Here is a 17,735-nt window from a genome sequence, read left to right on the forward strand (position 1 = left end):
GCGAGTGGGACTGGCGAGGAGCCCCCGAGTGCAGCCCACGTCTTTCCCCACTGCCCGTGGCAGTCCCGAGCCTGCCCCCTCCTGACCCTCACCCCTCATCACTCAATGGAGCAGAGACCCCCAAGCCGCCCCAGGGTGGCCTGGGAAGAGGATGAGAGCTCCCAGGAGAGCAGCTCTCTAATGGAGCCCATCGAGGTGTGCGAGGTGGAGCCGCTGCAGCCTGGTGAGCGAGGGTCTGCGCTGGGGTGGGCAGGGCTGGGGCCAGCCGCGCCCCCTGCTTGAAGCCAGGGCCCCCTTCCCTTGCTTCATCCTTAAGCCCCTCTCTACAGCAATGCTTGCTCTCCTTCTGTCTTAGACGCTATCTGGCTACCTGTGTATGAAGAGGAAGAGGAAGCTGTGGACTTCATCGAGGCCTACGTCAGAAACCTGGAAAGGGTAAGAGCAGCCCTTTCCATGGCGGCTGTGCCTGCATGTCCTGGCCGTGCCCCGGCTCTGCTGCCAGGCTGCTGGAGGGCTGCTGGCTGGGCAGAGCTGCTGCCCTCCAGGCGTCCCGCACAGCTCCGCACCCCGCAATGCTGCGGTCCTGCTGGCTGTGGCTCCCCCCCTCACGCTCCCTCTTGGTATCTCTGTGGCTGCCAGGATGAGGTGCAGAAGATGAAGTTCCTGAGCAACGTCATCACTGTGTGCACAACTGCCCAAGAGAAGGGCTTGTTAGAGGGCCTGGACATCTTCTGCTGCAGAAATAAGCTGGCACAGAACATCCAGGTGAGGGGACGTCTGGCGGGCTGGGGAAGGGAGCGAGGCTCCCTGGGCATTGGGCAGGGGTGATTGGGAGCAAACATACATGGACACCAAGCTTCCCCCAGTGGGATCTCGGGTGCTGCTGGGACCTCAGCATTGCGAGGTGCAGGGGGGCACTCTTGGCGGGGGATACCGGGACTCTGCCAACCCTGCCGACAGTGCTGGCTCTGCTGGTGCTGTGTGCCTGTGGCTGCCAGGTCCCATCCAATTTGTGCTCTCCAGGCGCTGTTGGAAGAGAAGCCTGTGGATTACCTGTGCACAGACGTGTGGCAGGAAGCCTTGCTTGCTACTGCCGCCTTGAGGTACGTGCCCAACCCCGTCCCTGGCTCGGCTAGCACAACCCCAGGGCATGAGCCAGGTGGCCCTGACCCTGGCAAGCATACATCCTCCATCCGGGCAGGCCTTTGCTCTTCCATGCTCGGGACTTGTCCAGAGGGCAGAGGGAGCCTTGCAGCTTCCTGACTCGTCCAGCCTTTGCCCCAAAGCAGGAGGTGTCAGGACTGTCCTCTGGCCCAGGCCAGCCTTGTGGAAGAGGATGCATCCCCCAGCAGGGCTCCTCATCCCTCCTGTGAAGTCCTGCCCATGGGAGGATGTGGCGTAATGACGACACGGACACCAGGGTTCTTTAAGGGATCAATAACTTCTTTACTGAGGGCATAACTTCCACTCCCTTAGTGAGGCCAGGCTCCCTTCTTATACCGTTCGCTCTACAGCAGTACTTTTCTAATAATTATTCATTGATCAACAACTTTGTCTTAATGGCTGGAGAACAGGCAGTCCGAGCCAGCAAGGCATCTCCCTTCTTTGTTCCTTCTAACCTCTTTACATTCCTCATGGCCTCATTGTTAAGAGTCCAATGTTATCACCAACCATGGGGCTTGTCAACCCCCATGGCCACGCTTCCACTGGAGGACTGTGTCTATCTCCCGTTGTCATCGAGGCACCGTTCCCACCAACAATGTCTCTCTCTCTGCAGCAATGTGGAGACGGCACTGGAGGGTGAAATGTTGTCTCTCGTTGCTGCATGCATTAGCAGAGTCTTCTTTCTTCTGAGAAATGAGGATCTGGACACTCAGATCACGGTGATGGTATGTGCTGCTGAGCCACAAGAGCCCCCATCCCCTGCACTGCGCGCAGTTTCCTCCTGCTTAGAAACAACTGAAGATCCCTGATGAGGCAGGTCTTGGACTGCTTCCCTCCACCCCTTCCCTCTCACCCTTGCCACAACACTTTGTCCTTCTTGCAGATCCTGGAAAATCTGGACATCATGCTGAAATCATTGCTGATCAGCTCTCTTGGCTCCAGCGTCTGGGAAAAGTTTCAGAGTATCTTGGAGGTCTGCAATTTGCACAGCATCAGCCTTACAGTGGCTGTTCCTCACCCTAGAGGGAGGTGACACGTTATAGCAGAGAGTGCCCCCTGTGCCGTGCACAGAGACCATAGTGCCTGCCGGGAGTGTGCCCAGCACACTCAGGGGAGCCAGGGGCTGCCCACCAAGCTCTTCTAGGGCCCCAGTGTCCCCTGGCTGCTGTCAACGTCCCTTGCCCTCCACAGGTCCTTCCTGTGTCACAGCACAGCTTCCCCCCAGCACTTCTGGGCCTCCTCTGCCCCCAGAGCTCTCCTTGCAGCAAAGCAGTGGGAGAATATGAGCCCTGTCCTTGTGCACCGCACTGGCAGCACCTGGAGCTGCCATCGCCCTGCTTTCCTGGTGCCCCGTGCTTTCCTTGCCAGGTGTGAATGGGGCTTTGCTCCAGCTCTGAGGAATTCCATGGTGGACAGTGCGAGTCCAGGCAGTTCTGCTGGAGCAGTTGTCAGCTCCCAGAGCAGACCAGCAGCTTTTCTTCCCGCAGATGCTGCTGTATTTCACCACCTCTTCGAGCATAGTTGTGCAGGCAAACGCCACGGAAAGGATCTGGAAGCTGGTTGGTTTCCTGCACAGCTGTTTCTGTGAAGAGGTAAGGAGCCAGGCACCCACCAGCCAGGCCATCTCCCTTTCCCTTCTCACAGATTCCTGCGAGGCAAACCTGGGCCCAGCACAGGTGGGGGCCATCAGCACGGCTCTGCCCTGAAGGGAAGGGAGGGTCTTTGCTCCTCCTTTCCCCTGACTCAATGTGTCATGTCTTCCTTCCTTCCTTCCTTTCTTCCTTTCTTCCTTCCTTCCTTCCTTTCTTCCTTTCTTCCTTCCTTCCTTCCTTCTGTAGCCATTTGGAAAATACATCCAGCCTTCTCAGAGGACAGCCATCGTCCTCAGGACTCTTGAGATGATGAGAAACTACAGCATGTATGATGATGAGTATGGTTATGCCGAATTCATTCTAGACATAGCCATTCAAGACCCTGCCTCCTGGCTGATGGATGTAAGTAGCCTGTGGCTGGATTGCCCTGCCCTTGAGCCCTTTCATCCCTCGCTCGTATCCTGCCCCGCATTCCCAGCTCTTGGGCAGCAGTTTCAGTGGCCCCTGGGTAAGTGGCAGCTACATTCTCTCCTGTGTCTCCTCCAGGTGCCAAATATCCTGAGGTTCATCCATGAAAGCCTGAGCAATTGCACAACTGCAGAACACCTGAAACTCTTCTCAGTACTTTGCATACTGGCCAACGAGTTTCCTAGGGAACTGCTCATAAGCATCTTGACAGACCTTCCAACACTTGACAGGTACCAGCTCCGAGAGTCCTGGGGGCTTGTTCCATACTGGGAGAGGGTTCCAGAGACCCTCTGGCTGCCAGAGCCAAGGAAAGCTGCACGACATCCCTGAGATGTGGGCCCCTCCATCGCACGGTGCTCGCCAGCCCTGTTGGGGCAGCCAGGGCCTCAGCATCCAGACCGGACCAAGGCAGCCCAGAGAGCCCGTCACGCTCCCTCCTGCCCCTCCTGCTTGCCCAGCCTGGTCCCCCAGGGCTCCCTAAGCACATGGTGGGGAGGTCCAGGGCTGCAGGACAGCCTGGGGCCTGCGGGGTTGGTCTGGGTCACGGCGCTGTGACCAGGGCAGCCCTGCCAACAGCGTGTTCTGGGCTTGCAGCACTACTCTGGACATCTGGAAGGCGACGCTTTCCCTGCCAATGAATTCAGAGGAGATCTTGCAAGAGCTACAGAATGTTCTCCGGGACAAACGGGTGTGCAGCTTCTTTGAAGTCAACACCGTGGACTTAAGCACCGTTCACTTGGCTGTGAGTAACCAGACAACACACCTTGTTCCCCTTTGGGGCTATGCGTGCTCCTCCAGGAAAACAGGCACAGTCCTCTCCACATCCCATCTTCCCCAAACTGTCACCTCTTCCAGGACACAAGGACACTGTCCCTTAGGGCCAGCACCAGCCCCCCTCCACCAGCCATGCGGGGTCCGTGTGCTCAGACATGAAGCCTGCCCCTTTCCTGGCAGTGCTCTCTTTACCCCGGCTCCTGGCAATGGCTGGGGCAGAGTCAGGACAATGGCTGGGGCTGGGGCAGAGCCATGGCCTCTGCACGGGCTGAGCAAGCTGTGAGGCCAGGGACTAGTGGCACCTGTAGCCACCTGCTTCCAGCGCCTGCTTTGTGCCAGCTCACGCTGGTCACGGAGCCAGGAGCTGCAGGGTGCGGGGTATGCTGCAGGCTCTGCCCATCTCTCACGGCTGTGTTCGTTTCAGATGATGCGCCCCAAGGATCAGGCACTAGTGGAATTATGTGACCCAGAAAGGCTCCAGGTGTGTCTGAGGCTTCAAAGCCTGCCGATGCTCTCTCTGGCGCTCAGAGCCCTCACCATGTTGTCAGAGAGACCTAAGATGGTGAGTGGGACATTGCCAAGTGAAGCCCTGTTGGCAGCCTGGTGCTGGGGCAGGAGGCACCGCCATGGCTTGGCTTGGCTGGGAGGCAGGAGGTGGGGTGGGTCGTGGTGTGGCGGGTTGTGGTGGGGTGGGGTTGTGGCTGCCTGTGGAGCTTTCCAGAAGCTTTCCCGATGGGTTCCCTGGGAGCAGGTGGCAAAGAGGGTGACTCAGCAGGGGATACAGCATCTTTGCTCTCCTGAAGACCCTTCCCTGTGCCCTGCTGTCCCCACAACACCATCAGTGCTAGCAGGAAACAGGGCAGGAGTCTGGTGCTGCGTAATCAGAGTATTTTGGCCAGGGTGGCCATTCACCTCTTGACTAAAAGCAAATGGTGTCGTTCTGTACAGGGAAGAAAATTGTTCTTCCTGCTGCCGGACGTGATGAATACACTGCTGTATGACAACACACACATCACTGAGAAGGCCCTGACTGTCTTCAAAAATGTGATCGGTTACCTGGAGAAGACAGAGGCCAGCCCCATCGCTCTGGCACTGGCTGAGAGACTCCTGCCTCTTTTTAACAACGTAAGGCTGCTGTGGGTGACTGAGCCCTGCAGACGGGCACTCCGCAATGGCGTTGCCCTTCAGCCCAGGCCTGTGGGCAGCACTCGGGCAGGGCCTTCTCCTATCTCTGCTCCTCTGGGCTCCTGTGGGCTGTCTTCTGGGCTCTGCAGTCCAACAGGGCTTCTCCCCGTCGAGTTGAGAGCTCTGGGCAGCCAAAGGCTTCTGTTCTGGGGGCAGGAAGATGGAGGCTGAGCAGTCTGAGCATGCCCCAGAGGCATTATCCAGGGCCAGCTACGTCTCCTCTTCAGCCCATTCCCAGGAGAGCTCTGCTTTGACATGGCTTGTGCGGCTGGTAGTAAAAGTGGGTCGGCTGGGACTGCACTCTGAGGCACAGGCACCCCGTGCAGGAAACCTGTTGCTTTGCCTCATGTGGGCCTCCAGCTCCTTTGTTCCGAATACGAGGCTTCACCCTTCACATCAGCCACCCTACGGCCCTTGCTCCCCATGGGCAGGGGGAGGCTGGCAGTTGCTGAAATCCTCCTTTTGTCCTTCCTAACAGGAGTCCAGTGAGGTGCAAGAGCGCTCCATTCTTCTCTTCAAAGACTTGATGGAGTGTGTGGTGTGGTGGAAAAAAGGAGAAATGAAGAAGACCATGCGTAGGGCCCTTATTCCACTGTTGTTCCGGATGAGTGATGAGACTGAGAGCGTGGCCAAGGTACAGATTTTGGATGTGAACATTGATGTGGGCAGTGGGCGATCTGACACCGCAGGGGTGGTCTGGGCATCAGGGGCCAAGGCAACAGGCAATTAAAGATGCCTGGAATGTGTGTCTGTGGTGCCACCTCCCTGCCTCTGCTTCTCCACAGGCGTCAGCAGTAGTCCTACTTGCTTGTACAATGTTCCTGAAGTGGAAACAGCTTGAGCACCTGGCTCAGAACGAAGACATCACTAGGATTAGGGAGTACTTGGTAAGGAGAACCGCCCAGCCCCACGCCCCAAATGGACAAGCCTGCCCGATGTGCCCAGGCTGTGGGCTGTGCAGCTGTGCGTGGCCTGCGCTGCTCCAGCCCAGAGTCCACCGCCTGCTGCTGCCCTGTGGCTCCCTTCCCTCCAGCACAGAGCCCCAAGGGCTCTTCTGCAGGCCCCCCTGCCTTCCCCACCCCCAGGATGCGGAGGAGAGCCTAGCCCATCTGGGCCTTGGCAGCGGGACAGAAGGGTCTCCTAACTCTCTCCAAACCTCGGCCCCACAGAGCTCCTGGCTGGGAGCTGGGGATGGCCTGGGGGAAAGGGGGAGGGGGGTGCTGGCAGGAGGGACTGGTCCGGCTGGCTGGGGAGGGTATGTGAGCCCCGCGCCCTTGTGCTTTCTCCAGCTCAAGCAGAAGAGCAGCAGGGTGGATGAATACCTGCAGCAGAGCCTGCCATACCTGGAGGATGCTCAGGCCAACTTGCGACAGGAGGCTGTCAAATTCATCGGTGAGTCCAGGCCCCGCTTCCCTGTCTGGGCCCTGCCCTGGCAGCAAGGCGCAGCCCTGTGGGCCCTGAAGCCCCTGATTGTAGCCCCAGGAGCCCTGTGCCTCCCTCAGCCCCCTGCCCGTGCAGGTGGGCCTGGTGTGTGCCTTGCTCAAGCCCCCCCTTAGGCTCCGTCCTTGGCGGGGAGCTGGAGGGAACGCAGCCAGGCTGGCTGGACATGGGGCTGTGCTGGGAAGCAGGCTCTGACCGTAACACTGTGCCTAGGGCTTGCTGTCTACCATGCTGGCATCCAGAGTGAGGAGAAGCTGAATGAGCTCATCCAAGGTGAGTGCGGGCGGTGCTGGGGGTGCTGCGCCCAGTGGAGAGGGGGCAGAGCCCACGCAGTGTGCAGCCATGCCTTGCCCTGCTCCAGGGAAATGCTGCAGTGGCAGAGGGATGTGGGGGGACATGTGGGATGCTCCTGAGCAGCAGCTTCCAGCTGATCCCTTTATCCCACTTGCTCCCCGTGGCCAGGGAAGGAGACAGGTGGGGCTGGCATGGTCTGGAGGCATGCCGGGGGGGTCTCTGAAGGTCGGTGGGTTTCATCTCTGCTCTGTTTCTTTCTGTTGCAGCCCTCCAACTTGTCACGAAGGATGTCGATTCATCACTCTGTGTTCTGGCAGCTCAGACCATCCTATGCCTGAGAAGTCGAATTAAGAGGCCAATACCTCTATGGGTTCAGCTTGCAGAACTTTTCTGCTGGCCCTGCATAGCCAGGGCATACGGCTCTGTTTGATTAAAGCTGGAACAGCAAATCCAGTCTCGTTGTGTCCTTTACATGGGCAGCAGCCTGAGTGCCGTTCCTGGCCTCTGCCACTGTGGGCTATCTGTCAGCACAGCCTGGCTGCAGGATTGTTTGAGAAGTTCAGCCCTTCATTACGCTTTGCCCTCCAAGTGGCTGAGTTTCTTCACCCGTGTGGAAGTCTTTTATTTCAGGAAACAGAGGGTAAAAGCAGCCTCTGGAGGAATGAGGATTGCCCCAAGAGCTGCCTGATGCCCACGCTTTCCAGCAGCCCATGGCAGCGCAGCATGTACTGGGCCACTGTGCCCTTGCAGCAACCTCCCCTGGCTGCCCTGCTGCACCTTAACACTCCAAGGGGAGGAGGAGAGAAGCTTGGGCCCAGCCTGCCCAAGCCTCCTGAGCCGTCCCAGGGCACACACAGGCACCTGTTGTCTGCCACGGATTTGTGGGCTGCCCGTGATCCCTGCTGCACAGGAAATGTCTTGACTGCTCCAAGCTGGAGATATTGTGGAGAGCCATATGTCTTGTCCTTAGGTCGCTGCCCACTGCGAGCAGGGAGGGGCGACCAGCGCATGCGCACCACCCGCAGCGTGCCGCAGTGTCGGGTGTGGGAGCCCGTGCAGCAGGGCACAGGGATGCTGTCCCTCCTCCCTTTCGAGTCCATCCTATACACGGGCAGTCCCTGTGACCGCAGTTCTTACCATGGTCTCCACCAGGCAGAGAGCTTGCTCCAAAAAGGCTGTGGTGCCCCAAAGGGAGGGCCTGTCCAGAACCGTGGCCGTACAGGTCTCTGGCTGCAGGGAGTGCCAGAGCCTGCGGCTGCCAGGGGAGGGAGGCAGGTATTGCACCTGCGTGAGGTGCAAGCAGGTGGGAGATCTGGTCAGCGTGGTGGCAGAGCTGATCGAGGAGGTTGAGAGACTGAGGGCCATCAGGGACTGTGAGCGGAAGGTCGACTGGTGGAGTAGCTCCCTGGTGTGCCAGAGGGAAAGGCGCCGGGGAGATACCCCACAATTGGTGGTGGACGCCCTGCCCTGCCCCTGTCGGGCAGAGGAGGGGAACCTGAGGGATGGGGAGGGTTGGGAGAGGGCCCCTGCTCAGCATGGTGGGCGACCCCCCCTCTGCTTCGCTCACGTCCCCAGGTCCCCCCAAGCAATGGGTTTGTAGCATTGAACATTGAAAGTGGAGGTAAGTGGGGAGGTGCAGGAAGGTTCCCCAAAGAGCTTACCAAGGACGAGGCAGTCGACTCCACGCATTCAGACTGCCTCTGCCAGGAAAGAAAGAAGGGCGGTTGTGGCAGGCGACTCCCTTCTCAGAGGAACGGAGGGCCCCATTTGCAGACCAGATCCGAGCCGTAGGGAAAGTGTGCTGCCTAGCTGGGGCCCGGCTCAAGGACATAACTAGAAAACTCCTGGAGCTGGTTGACCCCACTGATTACTACCAATTGCTCATAGTTCAGGAGGGCAGTGATGAAATCGTTCAGAGAAGCCTGCGAACGATGAAGAGGGATTTCAGGGGTTTGAGAGGAGCTGAGCACAAGGGAGGGCCCCGAACCAGCCTCACCCAGCCGGGGACATGAGGCCATGGACGGATCCTTTGTGGCCCACACTGGTGACACCTTGCCGGTGCTGGCAGTGTCCGTCAGGACAGCGAGGGGACAGGGCAGGAGCGAGTGGGACTGGCGAGGAGCCCCCGAGTGCAGCCCACGTCTTTCCCCACTGCCCGTGGCAGTCCCGAGCCTGCCCCCTCCTGACCCTCACCCCTCATCACTCAATGGAGCAGAGACCCCCAAGCCGCCCCAGGGTGGCCTGGGAAGAGGATGAGAGCTCCCAGGAGAGCAGCTCTCTAGTGGAGCCCATCGAGGTGTGCGAGGTGGAGCCGCTGCAGCCTGGTGAGCGAGGGTCTGCGCTGGGGTGGGCAGGGCTGGCTCCAACCCCTGCAATGGGCTCTGCGGCCGTTGCAACCGCTTTGATGGGCCCTGTGGCCACTGCGTTCCCTGTGACAGGCCCTGCAGCCACTCCAACCCCTGCAATGGGCCCTGCGGCCGTTGCAACCGCTGTGACGGGCCCTGCAGCCATTCCAACCCCTGTGACAGGCCCTGCGGCCACTCCAACCCATGTGGCAGTCTCCAAGGCTGGTCCAAGGAAACAAACTGTGCCGGTGTCAGTTGCCCCTGTATCCAAGATGAAACAATGGATGTCAGGTCGTTCAGAAAGCAGAGGAACTCCTACTCAGACGGGGGGGGGGGGGGAAGACAAGACAGGATACTCCAAAGTTACTCCAAACACCGATTACTACCCATTGCTCATAGTTCAGGAGGGCAGTGATGAAATCGTTCAGAGAAGCCTGCAAACGATGAAGAGGGATTTCAGGGGTTTAGGGTGAATAGTTCAAGGAGGGGGAGTGCAAGTTGTGTTTTGTTCTATTCCTTCTGGGGAGGTGAAGGACACGGAGAGGGCTAGGAAAACACAGGTAATGAATAATTGGCTGAGAGGCTGGTGTCAGGACAGAAACTTTGTGTTCTTTGACCATGGGGCAGTTTAGTCGACCCCTGGCCTCTTTTCGATGGATGGAACTCAACTGTCTCAAAGGGGAAACAAATCCTAGCACAGGAGCTAGCAGGACTTGTGGAGCTTTAAACTAGCTATGACAGGGGAAGTCGGTAAAACAGGGCTCACTGGAGAAGTGCCTAGGGGAACAATGCTGAAGCTGGAGGTGAGGCAGATGTCTCATCTGAAGTGCATCTACGCCAATGCATGCAGCACGGTGTTGTGGTTTAACCCGGCTGGCAGCTAAACACCACACAGCCGTTCGCTCACCCTCCCCCCTCCCTCTCTGGGATGGGGGAGAGAAACGGGAAAGTGAAGCCTGTGAGTTGAGATAAAGACAGTTTATTAAGACAGGAAAATAATAATAACAATAATAATAATAATAGTGATAATGGTAATAGTATTAACAATAATAATGTGTAAGAAAACAAGTGATGCACAATGCAATTGCTCACCACCCGCTGACCGATGCCCAGCCTATTCCCGAGCAGCCGGCCCCCCACCCCGGCCAGCCACCCCTATATATTGTTTAGCATGACGTCAGATGGTATGGAATCCCCCTTTGGTCAGTTTGGGTCAGCTGTCCTGGGTCTGTCCCCTCCCAGCTCCCGCTGCACCCCCAGCCTGCTCGCTGGCAGGACAGAGCAAGAAGCCGAAAAGTCCTTGGCCTGGTGTAAACACTGCTCTGCAACAATTAAAACATCAGCATGTTATCAGCGCTCTTCTCATCCTAATCCAAAACATAGCACCCTACCAGCTACTATGAGCTACTTAACTCTGTCCTAACTGGAACCAGGACAGATATCCACCCCTTATTCCATACCATTTATGTCATGCTCAGGTTACACTCTGTCCAATACATTCTAATTAATCACCATTTTCATCTATGATATATAGCAATCATGGTAGTGATGACATACATTATTATATAATAATTAACATACTACAATTCAACTCATGGGCTATTCTCACCCAGTATCAAATCCCCTTGAGGTACACACCGGACCTCCCCATTCTTTTGCATTACCCACCAAGTGCATCCAGGTCCCTGAGCAAAAGCAATTCCACGAATGGGTTTGCCTTTTCCTGAGGCAGGAGTAGCCCAGACTGTTTTACCCAGCATGTTTCTTACGTGCACTACAGGAACTTTATCCCCTTCTACAGTGCGTAACAGGTTTGATTGGGCAGGTCCAGCTCGGTTGGCAGATCCCCTGGTATTGACTAACCAGGTGGCCTTTGCCAAATGTGTATCCCAATTTTTGAATGTCCCAGCACCCATTGCTTTCAGTGTAGTCTTCAACAGTCCATTGTATCGTTCAACTTTTCCAGAGGCTGGTGCATGATAGGGGATGTGATACACCCACTCAATACCATGTTCTTTGGCCCAAGTGTCTATAAGGTTGTTTCGGAAATGAGTCCCGTTGTCTGACTCAATTCTCTCTGGGGTGCCATGTCGCCATAAGACTTGCTTTTCAAGGCCCAGGATAGTGTTCCGGGCGGTGGCATGGGGCACAGGATATGTTTCCAGCCATCCGGTGGTTGCTTCCACCATTGTAAGTACGTGGCGCTTGCCGTTGCGGGTTTGAGGGAGTGTGATGTAATCAATCTGCCAGGCCTCTCCATATTTATATTTCAGCCATCGTCCTCCATACCAAAGAGGTTTTGACCGTTTGGCTTGCTTGATTGCAGCACATGTTTCACAGTCATGAATAACCTGTGCTATAGTGTCCATGGTCAGGTCCACCCCTCGATCACGAGCCCATCTGTAGGTTGCATCTCTACCTTGATGGCCTGAGGTGTCATGGGCCCATCGGGCTATAAATAATTCACTTTTATGTTGCCAGTCCAGGTCCACCTGAGCCACTTCAATCTTAGCAGCCTGATCCACCTGCTGGTTGTTTTGGTGTTCTTCAGTAGCCCGATTCTTGGGCACATGAGCATCTACATGGCGTACCTTTACAACCAGGTTCTCTACCCGGGCAGCAATATCTTGCCACAATGCCGCAGCCCAGATGGGCTTGCCCCTGCGCTGCCAGTTGTTCTGCTTCCATTGCTGTAACCACCCCCACAGGGCATTTGCTACCATCCATGAATCAGTATAGAGATAGAGAACTGGCCACTTTTCTCGTTCAGCAATATCTAAAGCCAGCTGAATGGCTTTTACTTCTGCAAACTGACTCGATTCACCTTCTCCCTCAGCAGCTTCTGCAACTCGTCGTGTAGGACTCCATACAGCAGCTTTCCATCTCCGATGCTTTCCCACAATACGACAGGACCCGTCAGTGAACAAGGCATATTTCTTCTCATTTTCTGGTAGCTTGTTGTACAGGGGGGCTTCTTCAGCACGAACCACCTCCTCCTCTGGTGATATCCCAAAGTATTTGCCTTCTGGCCAGTCCATAATCACCTCCAAGATTCCTGGGCGACTGGGGTTTCCTATTCGAGCCCGCTGAGTAATCAGTGCAACCCACTTGCTCCATGTAGCATCAGTTGCATGATGCGTAGAGGGGACCCTTCCTTTGAACATCCAGCCTAGTACCGGCAGTCGGGGTGCCAGGAGGAGCTGCGCTTCAGTACCGACCACTTCCGAAGCAGATCGAACTCCTTCATATGCTGCCAATATCTCCTTTTCAGTTGGAGTATAGCGGGCTTCAGATCCTCTGTATCCCCGACTCCAAAACCCCAGGGGTCGACCTCGAGTTTCCCCAGGTTCTTTCTGCCAGAGGCTCCAGGTGGGACCATTCTCTCCGGCTGCGGTGTAGAGCACATTCTTTACATCTGGTCCTGTTCGGACTGGCCCGAGGGCTACTGCATGAACTATTTCCTGCTTAATTTGTTCAAAGGCTTGTCGCTGCTCAGGGCCCCATTCAAAAGCATTCTTCTTACGGGTTACTTGGTAGAGCGGGTTTACAATCAGACTGTAATTTGGAATATGCATTCTCCAAAACCCCACGACACCTAGGAAAGTTTGTGTTTCTTTTTTGCTAGTTGGTGGAGACATAGCTGTTATCTTGTTGATCACATCCATTGGGATTTGACGGCGTCCATCTTGCCATTTTATTCCTAAAAACTGGATCTCTCGTGCAGGTCCTTTAACTTTATTCTGTTTTATGGCAAAACCAGCCTTCAGAAGGATTTGGACTATTTTCTTCCCTTTCTCGAAAACTTCTTCTGCAGTGTCACCCCACACAATGATGTCATCGATGTACTGCAGGTGTTCAGGAGCTTCCCCCTGCTCCAGCGCAGACTGGATCAGTCCATGGCAAATGGTAGGGCTGTGTTTCCACCCCTGGGGCAGCCGATTCCAAGTATATTGGACTCCCCTCCAAGTGAAAGCAAACTGTGGCCTGCACTGTGCTGCTAGAGGGATGGAGAAAAATGCATTAGCGATATCAATTGTGGCATACCACTTGGCTGCCTTTGATTCCAGTTCATACTGGAGTTCTAGCATGTCCGGCACTGCAGCACTCAGTGGTGGCGTGACTTCGTTCAGGCCACGATAGTCCACTGTTAGTCTCCACTCACCATTAGACTTTCGCACTGGCCATATGGGACTATTAAAAGGTGAATGAGTCTTGCTGATCACTCCTTGGCTCTCCAGTTGACGAATTAGCTTATGGATGGGACTCAGGGAGTCTCGGTTGGTGCGATATTGCCGCCGGTGCACAGTTGTGGTAGCGATCGGCACTTGCTGTTCTTCAACCCTCAGCAACCCCACAACAGAAGGGTCCTCTGAGAGACCAGGCAAGGTAGACAACTGTTTAATGTCCTCTGTCTCCAAAGCAGCTATGCCAAAAGCCCAGCGGAACCCTTTTGGGTCCTTGAAATATCCTCTTCTAAGATAGTCTATGCCAAGGATGCACGGAGCATCTGGGCCAGTCACAATACGGTGCTTTTGCCACTCATTACCGGTTAGACTCACTTCAGCCTCCAATACAGTTAACTGCTGGGATCCCCCCGTCACACCATAAATACAGATGGGCTCTGGCCCTTTATAGCTTGATGGCATTAGAGTACATTGTGCACCGGAGTCTACCAAAGCCTTATACTTCTGTGCGTCTGACGTGCCAGGCCATCGAATCCACACAGTCCAATAAACTCGATTGTCCCTTTCCTCCCCCTGGCTGGAGGCAGGGCCCCTCTAGTCCTGGTCAGAATCTTCATTTCTGTGTTTAAAGGACTGCCTGCTGGAAGTTGGAGCAGCAAACCTTTCAGAGAACTCCTTTTTCCCAATTGTTTTCCTTTGCAATTCACGTACCCGTGCCTCTAGGGTCGCAGTAGATTTTCCATCCCATTTTCTCATGTCCTCTCCATGGTCACGTAGGTAAAACCACAGGGTGGCGCGGTGTGTGTGCCCACCATATTGTCTTCCTTGCATAGATGAACGTTTACCCCTAATAGCTGAGACACTGGTTTGTACAGGTGGGGAGGAAAATAAACTCTCTTTAAGTTGGTGGATCTCTTCAGAAAGTTTCTCCAAGGTATTCTCTTTTAGCTGGTGGACACTGGTTCGTTCAGGTGAAGGGGAAGATAATCTTTCTTCAAGTTGGTGGATCTTTTCAGAAAGTTTCTCCAAAGCATTCTCTTTTAGCTGGTGGACACTGGTTCGTTCAGGTGAAGGGGAAGATAATCTTTCTTCAAGTTGGTGGATCTTTTCAGAAAGTTTCTCTAAAGCATTCTCTTTTAGCTGGTGGACACTGGTTCGTTCAGGTGGAGGGGAAGATAAATTCTCTTTAAGTTGGTGGACCTCTTCAGAGAGTTTCTCCACAGCTGAGACACAGGCCTTTAGGGAAGAGGAGAGATTTCCTTCGTACTGCCGGAGTATTTTAGTCACTTCATTCACTGTGGGATTCTCCTCCGTTTTCCAGGCTAGCATTGCCAATGAGCTGGCATATGATGATGGGGCACTCTGTACAAACTTCCGCCACATGGGTAGTGTACACCGGACTGCATCTGGATCTGCGGATGTTTGTGCGTCGTCTAGGTCCTTATAAATTACTTCCCGTACGGCCAATTCCCTCAGGTACTGAATTCCCTTCTCCATGGTGGTCCATTTGCTTGGTAAACATACAAGTTCTTCCTTGAAGAGATACCTTTCCTTCACAGCTGACAGGAGACGCCTCCAGAGGCTGCGAGATCGTGCTCCATCTCCAATTGCTTTGTCAATGCATGCGTCCCTAGCAAGGGATCCCAGCCGCCTGGCTTCCTTGCCCTCCAATTCCACATAATTGGCTCCCGTGTCCCAGCACCGGAGCAGCCAGGTGACAAGCTGCTCGCCTATACAGCGACCAAAATCTTTTCGCACATCTCGTAGCTCACGCTGGTATAGAGTCCGGGTAATTACTGTTGATTTTTCGACATCCTCATCCTCATCTTCAGTCTTCTGCACCTTTGATGGCCGGTGTAGAGTCCGGGTAGTTACTGTTGATTTTCCGACATCCTCATCCTCATCTTCAGTCTCCTGCACCTTTGATGGCTGGTATGGAGTCCGGGTAGTTACTGTTGATTTTTCGCCATCCTCATCCTCATCTTCAGTCTCCTGCACCTTTGATGGCCCAGCCTCGTCTTCACTACGCCCAGACTTAGCAGAAGACTGTCTGCGTTTTAAACGACCTGAGCCTCTATACCATTTTTTCACCTTGTCTACAGGGGCAACTTGCACTGCTACAGCTCGTTTCTCTGACCCAGCCACAGGGTCTGCCACAGGGGTTGGAATACCCTCTGCGGGGTCAACTTGCACTGCTACAGCTCGTTTCTCTGACCCAGACGCAGGGTCTGCCACAGGGGTTGGAATACCCTCTGCGGGGTCAACTTGCACTGCTACAGCTCGTTTCTCTGACCCAGCCACAGGAGTGGGAGCAGCTGCACGAGCTGGGGCAGCTGCAGGAGCTGGAGCGGCTGCAGGGGCTGGAGCTGGAGCGGCTGCAGGAGCTGGAGCCAGAACGGCTGCAGGAGCCGGAACGGCTGCAGGAGCTGGAGCTGGAGTGGCTGCAGGGGCTGGAGCGGCTGCAGGAGCTGGAGCGGCTGCAGGAGCTGGAGCTGGAGTGGCTGCAGGGGCTGGAGCTGGAGTGGCTGCAGGGGCTGGAGCTGGAGCGGCTGCAGGAGCCGGAACGGCTGCAGGAGCTGGAGCGGCTGCAGGAGCTGGAACTGGAGCGGCTGCAGGAGCTGGAGCTGGAGTAGCTGCAGAAGCTGGAACTGGAGCGGCTGCAGGAGCTGGAGCGGCTGCAGGAGCTGGAGCGGCTGCAGGAGCTGGAGCTGGAGCGGCTGCAGGAGCTGGAACTGGAACGGCTGCAGGAGCTGGAGCGGCTGCAGGAGCTGGAGCTGGAGTGGCTGCAGGGGCTGGAGCTGGAGCGGCTGCAGGAGCCGGAACGGCTGCAGGAGCTGGAGCGGCTGCAGGAGCTGGAGCTGGAGTAGCTGCAGGAGCTGGAACTGGAGCGGCTGCAGGAGCTGGAGCGGCTGCAGGAGCTGGAGCGGCTGCAGGAGCTGGAGCTGGAGCGGCTGCAGGAGCTGGAGCGGCTGCAGGAGCTGGAGCTGGAGCGGCTGCAGGAGCTGCAGCTGGAGCGGCTGCAGGAGCTGGAGCTAGGTTGCTAGTAGCATCAATTGCAGCTCGATAGGCACAAGCCAGACCCCAGCACGCTACAGTGATTTGCGTCACTTTGGAACTGCCAGAGTCATGACACCTTTTTTTCAAGCATTCTGCCAGCTTTTTAGGATTTTGCAGTTGTTCAGGGGTGAATGTCCAAAACACTGGAGGTGACCACTGCTCTAGAAACCTGCCCATATCCTCCCACACTCCCTGCCACTCGCAACTATCCCGCCTCAAGACAGATCTCCGGACGAGATTCCTAAGTAGTTGTTTAACCCTCCACAAAATCTGAAGCGCATTCAGGAGACATAACAACAAGAGCAGGCTGGTCTGAGTATCCCAAGGATATTCAACATCTCGGAGAACCACCGTAACTAACTCGGGGGATAAGAAGGTGGTGGTGAAGGAGAAAGGGAGAGTGAACAGGTAGGGAAACATGTCTTCCCCTGTCCCCTTCACAGATTGGCTCCCTAACGAAAACAGGCAATAGGTGTAATTGCTAATAGTTTCCGAGATATGGGTTCCAAAGTATAGAGTCGACGTCAGTGCTGAGTACAAATACCAGGTTAAAGTCGTGACCAGATATTTCATCATTTCATAAGCCATTGCTACACCGCACAGTACCATAACAATCTTAAACCAGGGCCCGGAAAGGATAAACAGTGCAACAGGGAGCACATACAGAAAGTAACGCACCATAAAACTCAATTTGGAATACAGGTACAGCAGACTGGAGATTAAGGCAATCAACATCGTGACTAGCAACTATTAAGCAGGTCCAATACTTATACCAATTTTAGTTTAACACACTCTGGTCAGATTTGTCGATATCTCAACCCTTCGGGCCCCACGTTGGGCGCCAAAAAGACTGTTGTGGTTTAACCTGGCTGGCAGCTAAACACCACACAGCCGTTCGCTCACCCTCCCCCCTCCCTCTCTGGGATGGGGGAGAGAAACGGGAAAGTGAAGCCTGTGAGTTGAGATAAAGACAGTTTATTAAGACAGGAAAATAATAATAACAATAATAATAATAGTGATAATGGTAATAGTATTAACAATAATAATGTGTAAGAAAACAAGTGATGCACAATGCAATTGCTCACCACCCGCTGACCGATGCCCAGCCTATTCCCGAGCAGCCGGCCCCCCACCCCGGCCAGCCACCCCTATATATTGTTTAGCATGACGTCAGATGGTATGGAATCCCCCTTTGGCCAGTTTGGGTCAGCTGTCCTGGGTCTGTCCCCTCC

The 17,735-nt window shown here is 55.3% G+C and overlaps 1 protein-coding gene across 1 annotated transcript; it reads left to right on the forward strand.

Moving 5' to 3' along the window:
- Positions 1–62: 62 nt before the first annotated feature.
- On the forward strand, positions 63–9,125 carry LOC136786323 (uncharacterized). Its single transcript, XM_066989238.1, has 17 exons — positions 63–223; positions 356–435; positions 640–765; positions 1,024–1,103; positions 1,778–1,889; positions 2,048–2,137; positions 2,652–2,756; positions 3,003–3,158; positions 3,303–3,454; positions 3,819–3,966; positions 4,423–4,560; positions 4,947–5,123; positions 5,662–5,817; positions 5,969–6,070; positions 6,473–6,575; positions 6,837–6,896; positions 7,184–9,125. The coding sequence occupies exons 1-17, from the start codon at positions 106–108 to the stop codon at positions 7,345–7,347; spliced, it is 2,067 nt and encodes a 688-aa protein (XP_066845339.1). The 5' UTR covers positions 63–105; the 3' UTR covers positions 7,348–9,125.
- Positions 9,126–17,735: the final 8,610 nt, after the last annotated feature.

The sequence above is a fragment of the Anser cygnoides genome, unplaced genomic scaffold (assembly GCF_040182565.1).
Source record: "Anser cygnoides isolate HZ-2024a breed goose unplaced genomic scaffold, Taihu_goose_T2T_genome scaffold_43_1, whole genome shotgun sequence".
Taxonomy (NCBI): Eukaryota; Metazoa; Chordata; class Aves; order Anseriformes; family Anatidae; genus Anser; species Anser cygnoides.

Bases quoted from the DNA above. Each gene is read 5' to 3' on its own strand.
- LOC136786323 (XM_066989238.1), top strand. From the start codon at position 106: ATGGAGCAGAGACCCCCAAGCCGCCCCAGGGTGGCCTGGGAAGAGGAT. The intron at 6,576-6,836 runs GTGAGTCCAGGC...CACTGTGCCTAG, and splicing joins GGAGGCTGTCAAATTCATCG to GGCTTGCTGTCTACCATGCT. The intron at 6,897-7,183 runs GTGAGTGCGGGC...TTTCTGTTGCAG, and splicing joins GCTGAATGAGCTCATCCAAG to CCCTCCAACTTGTCACGAAG.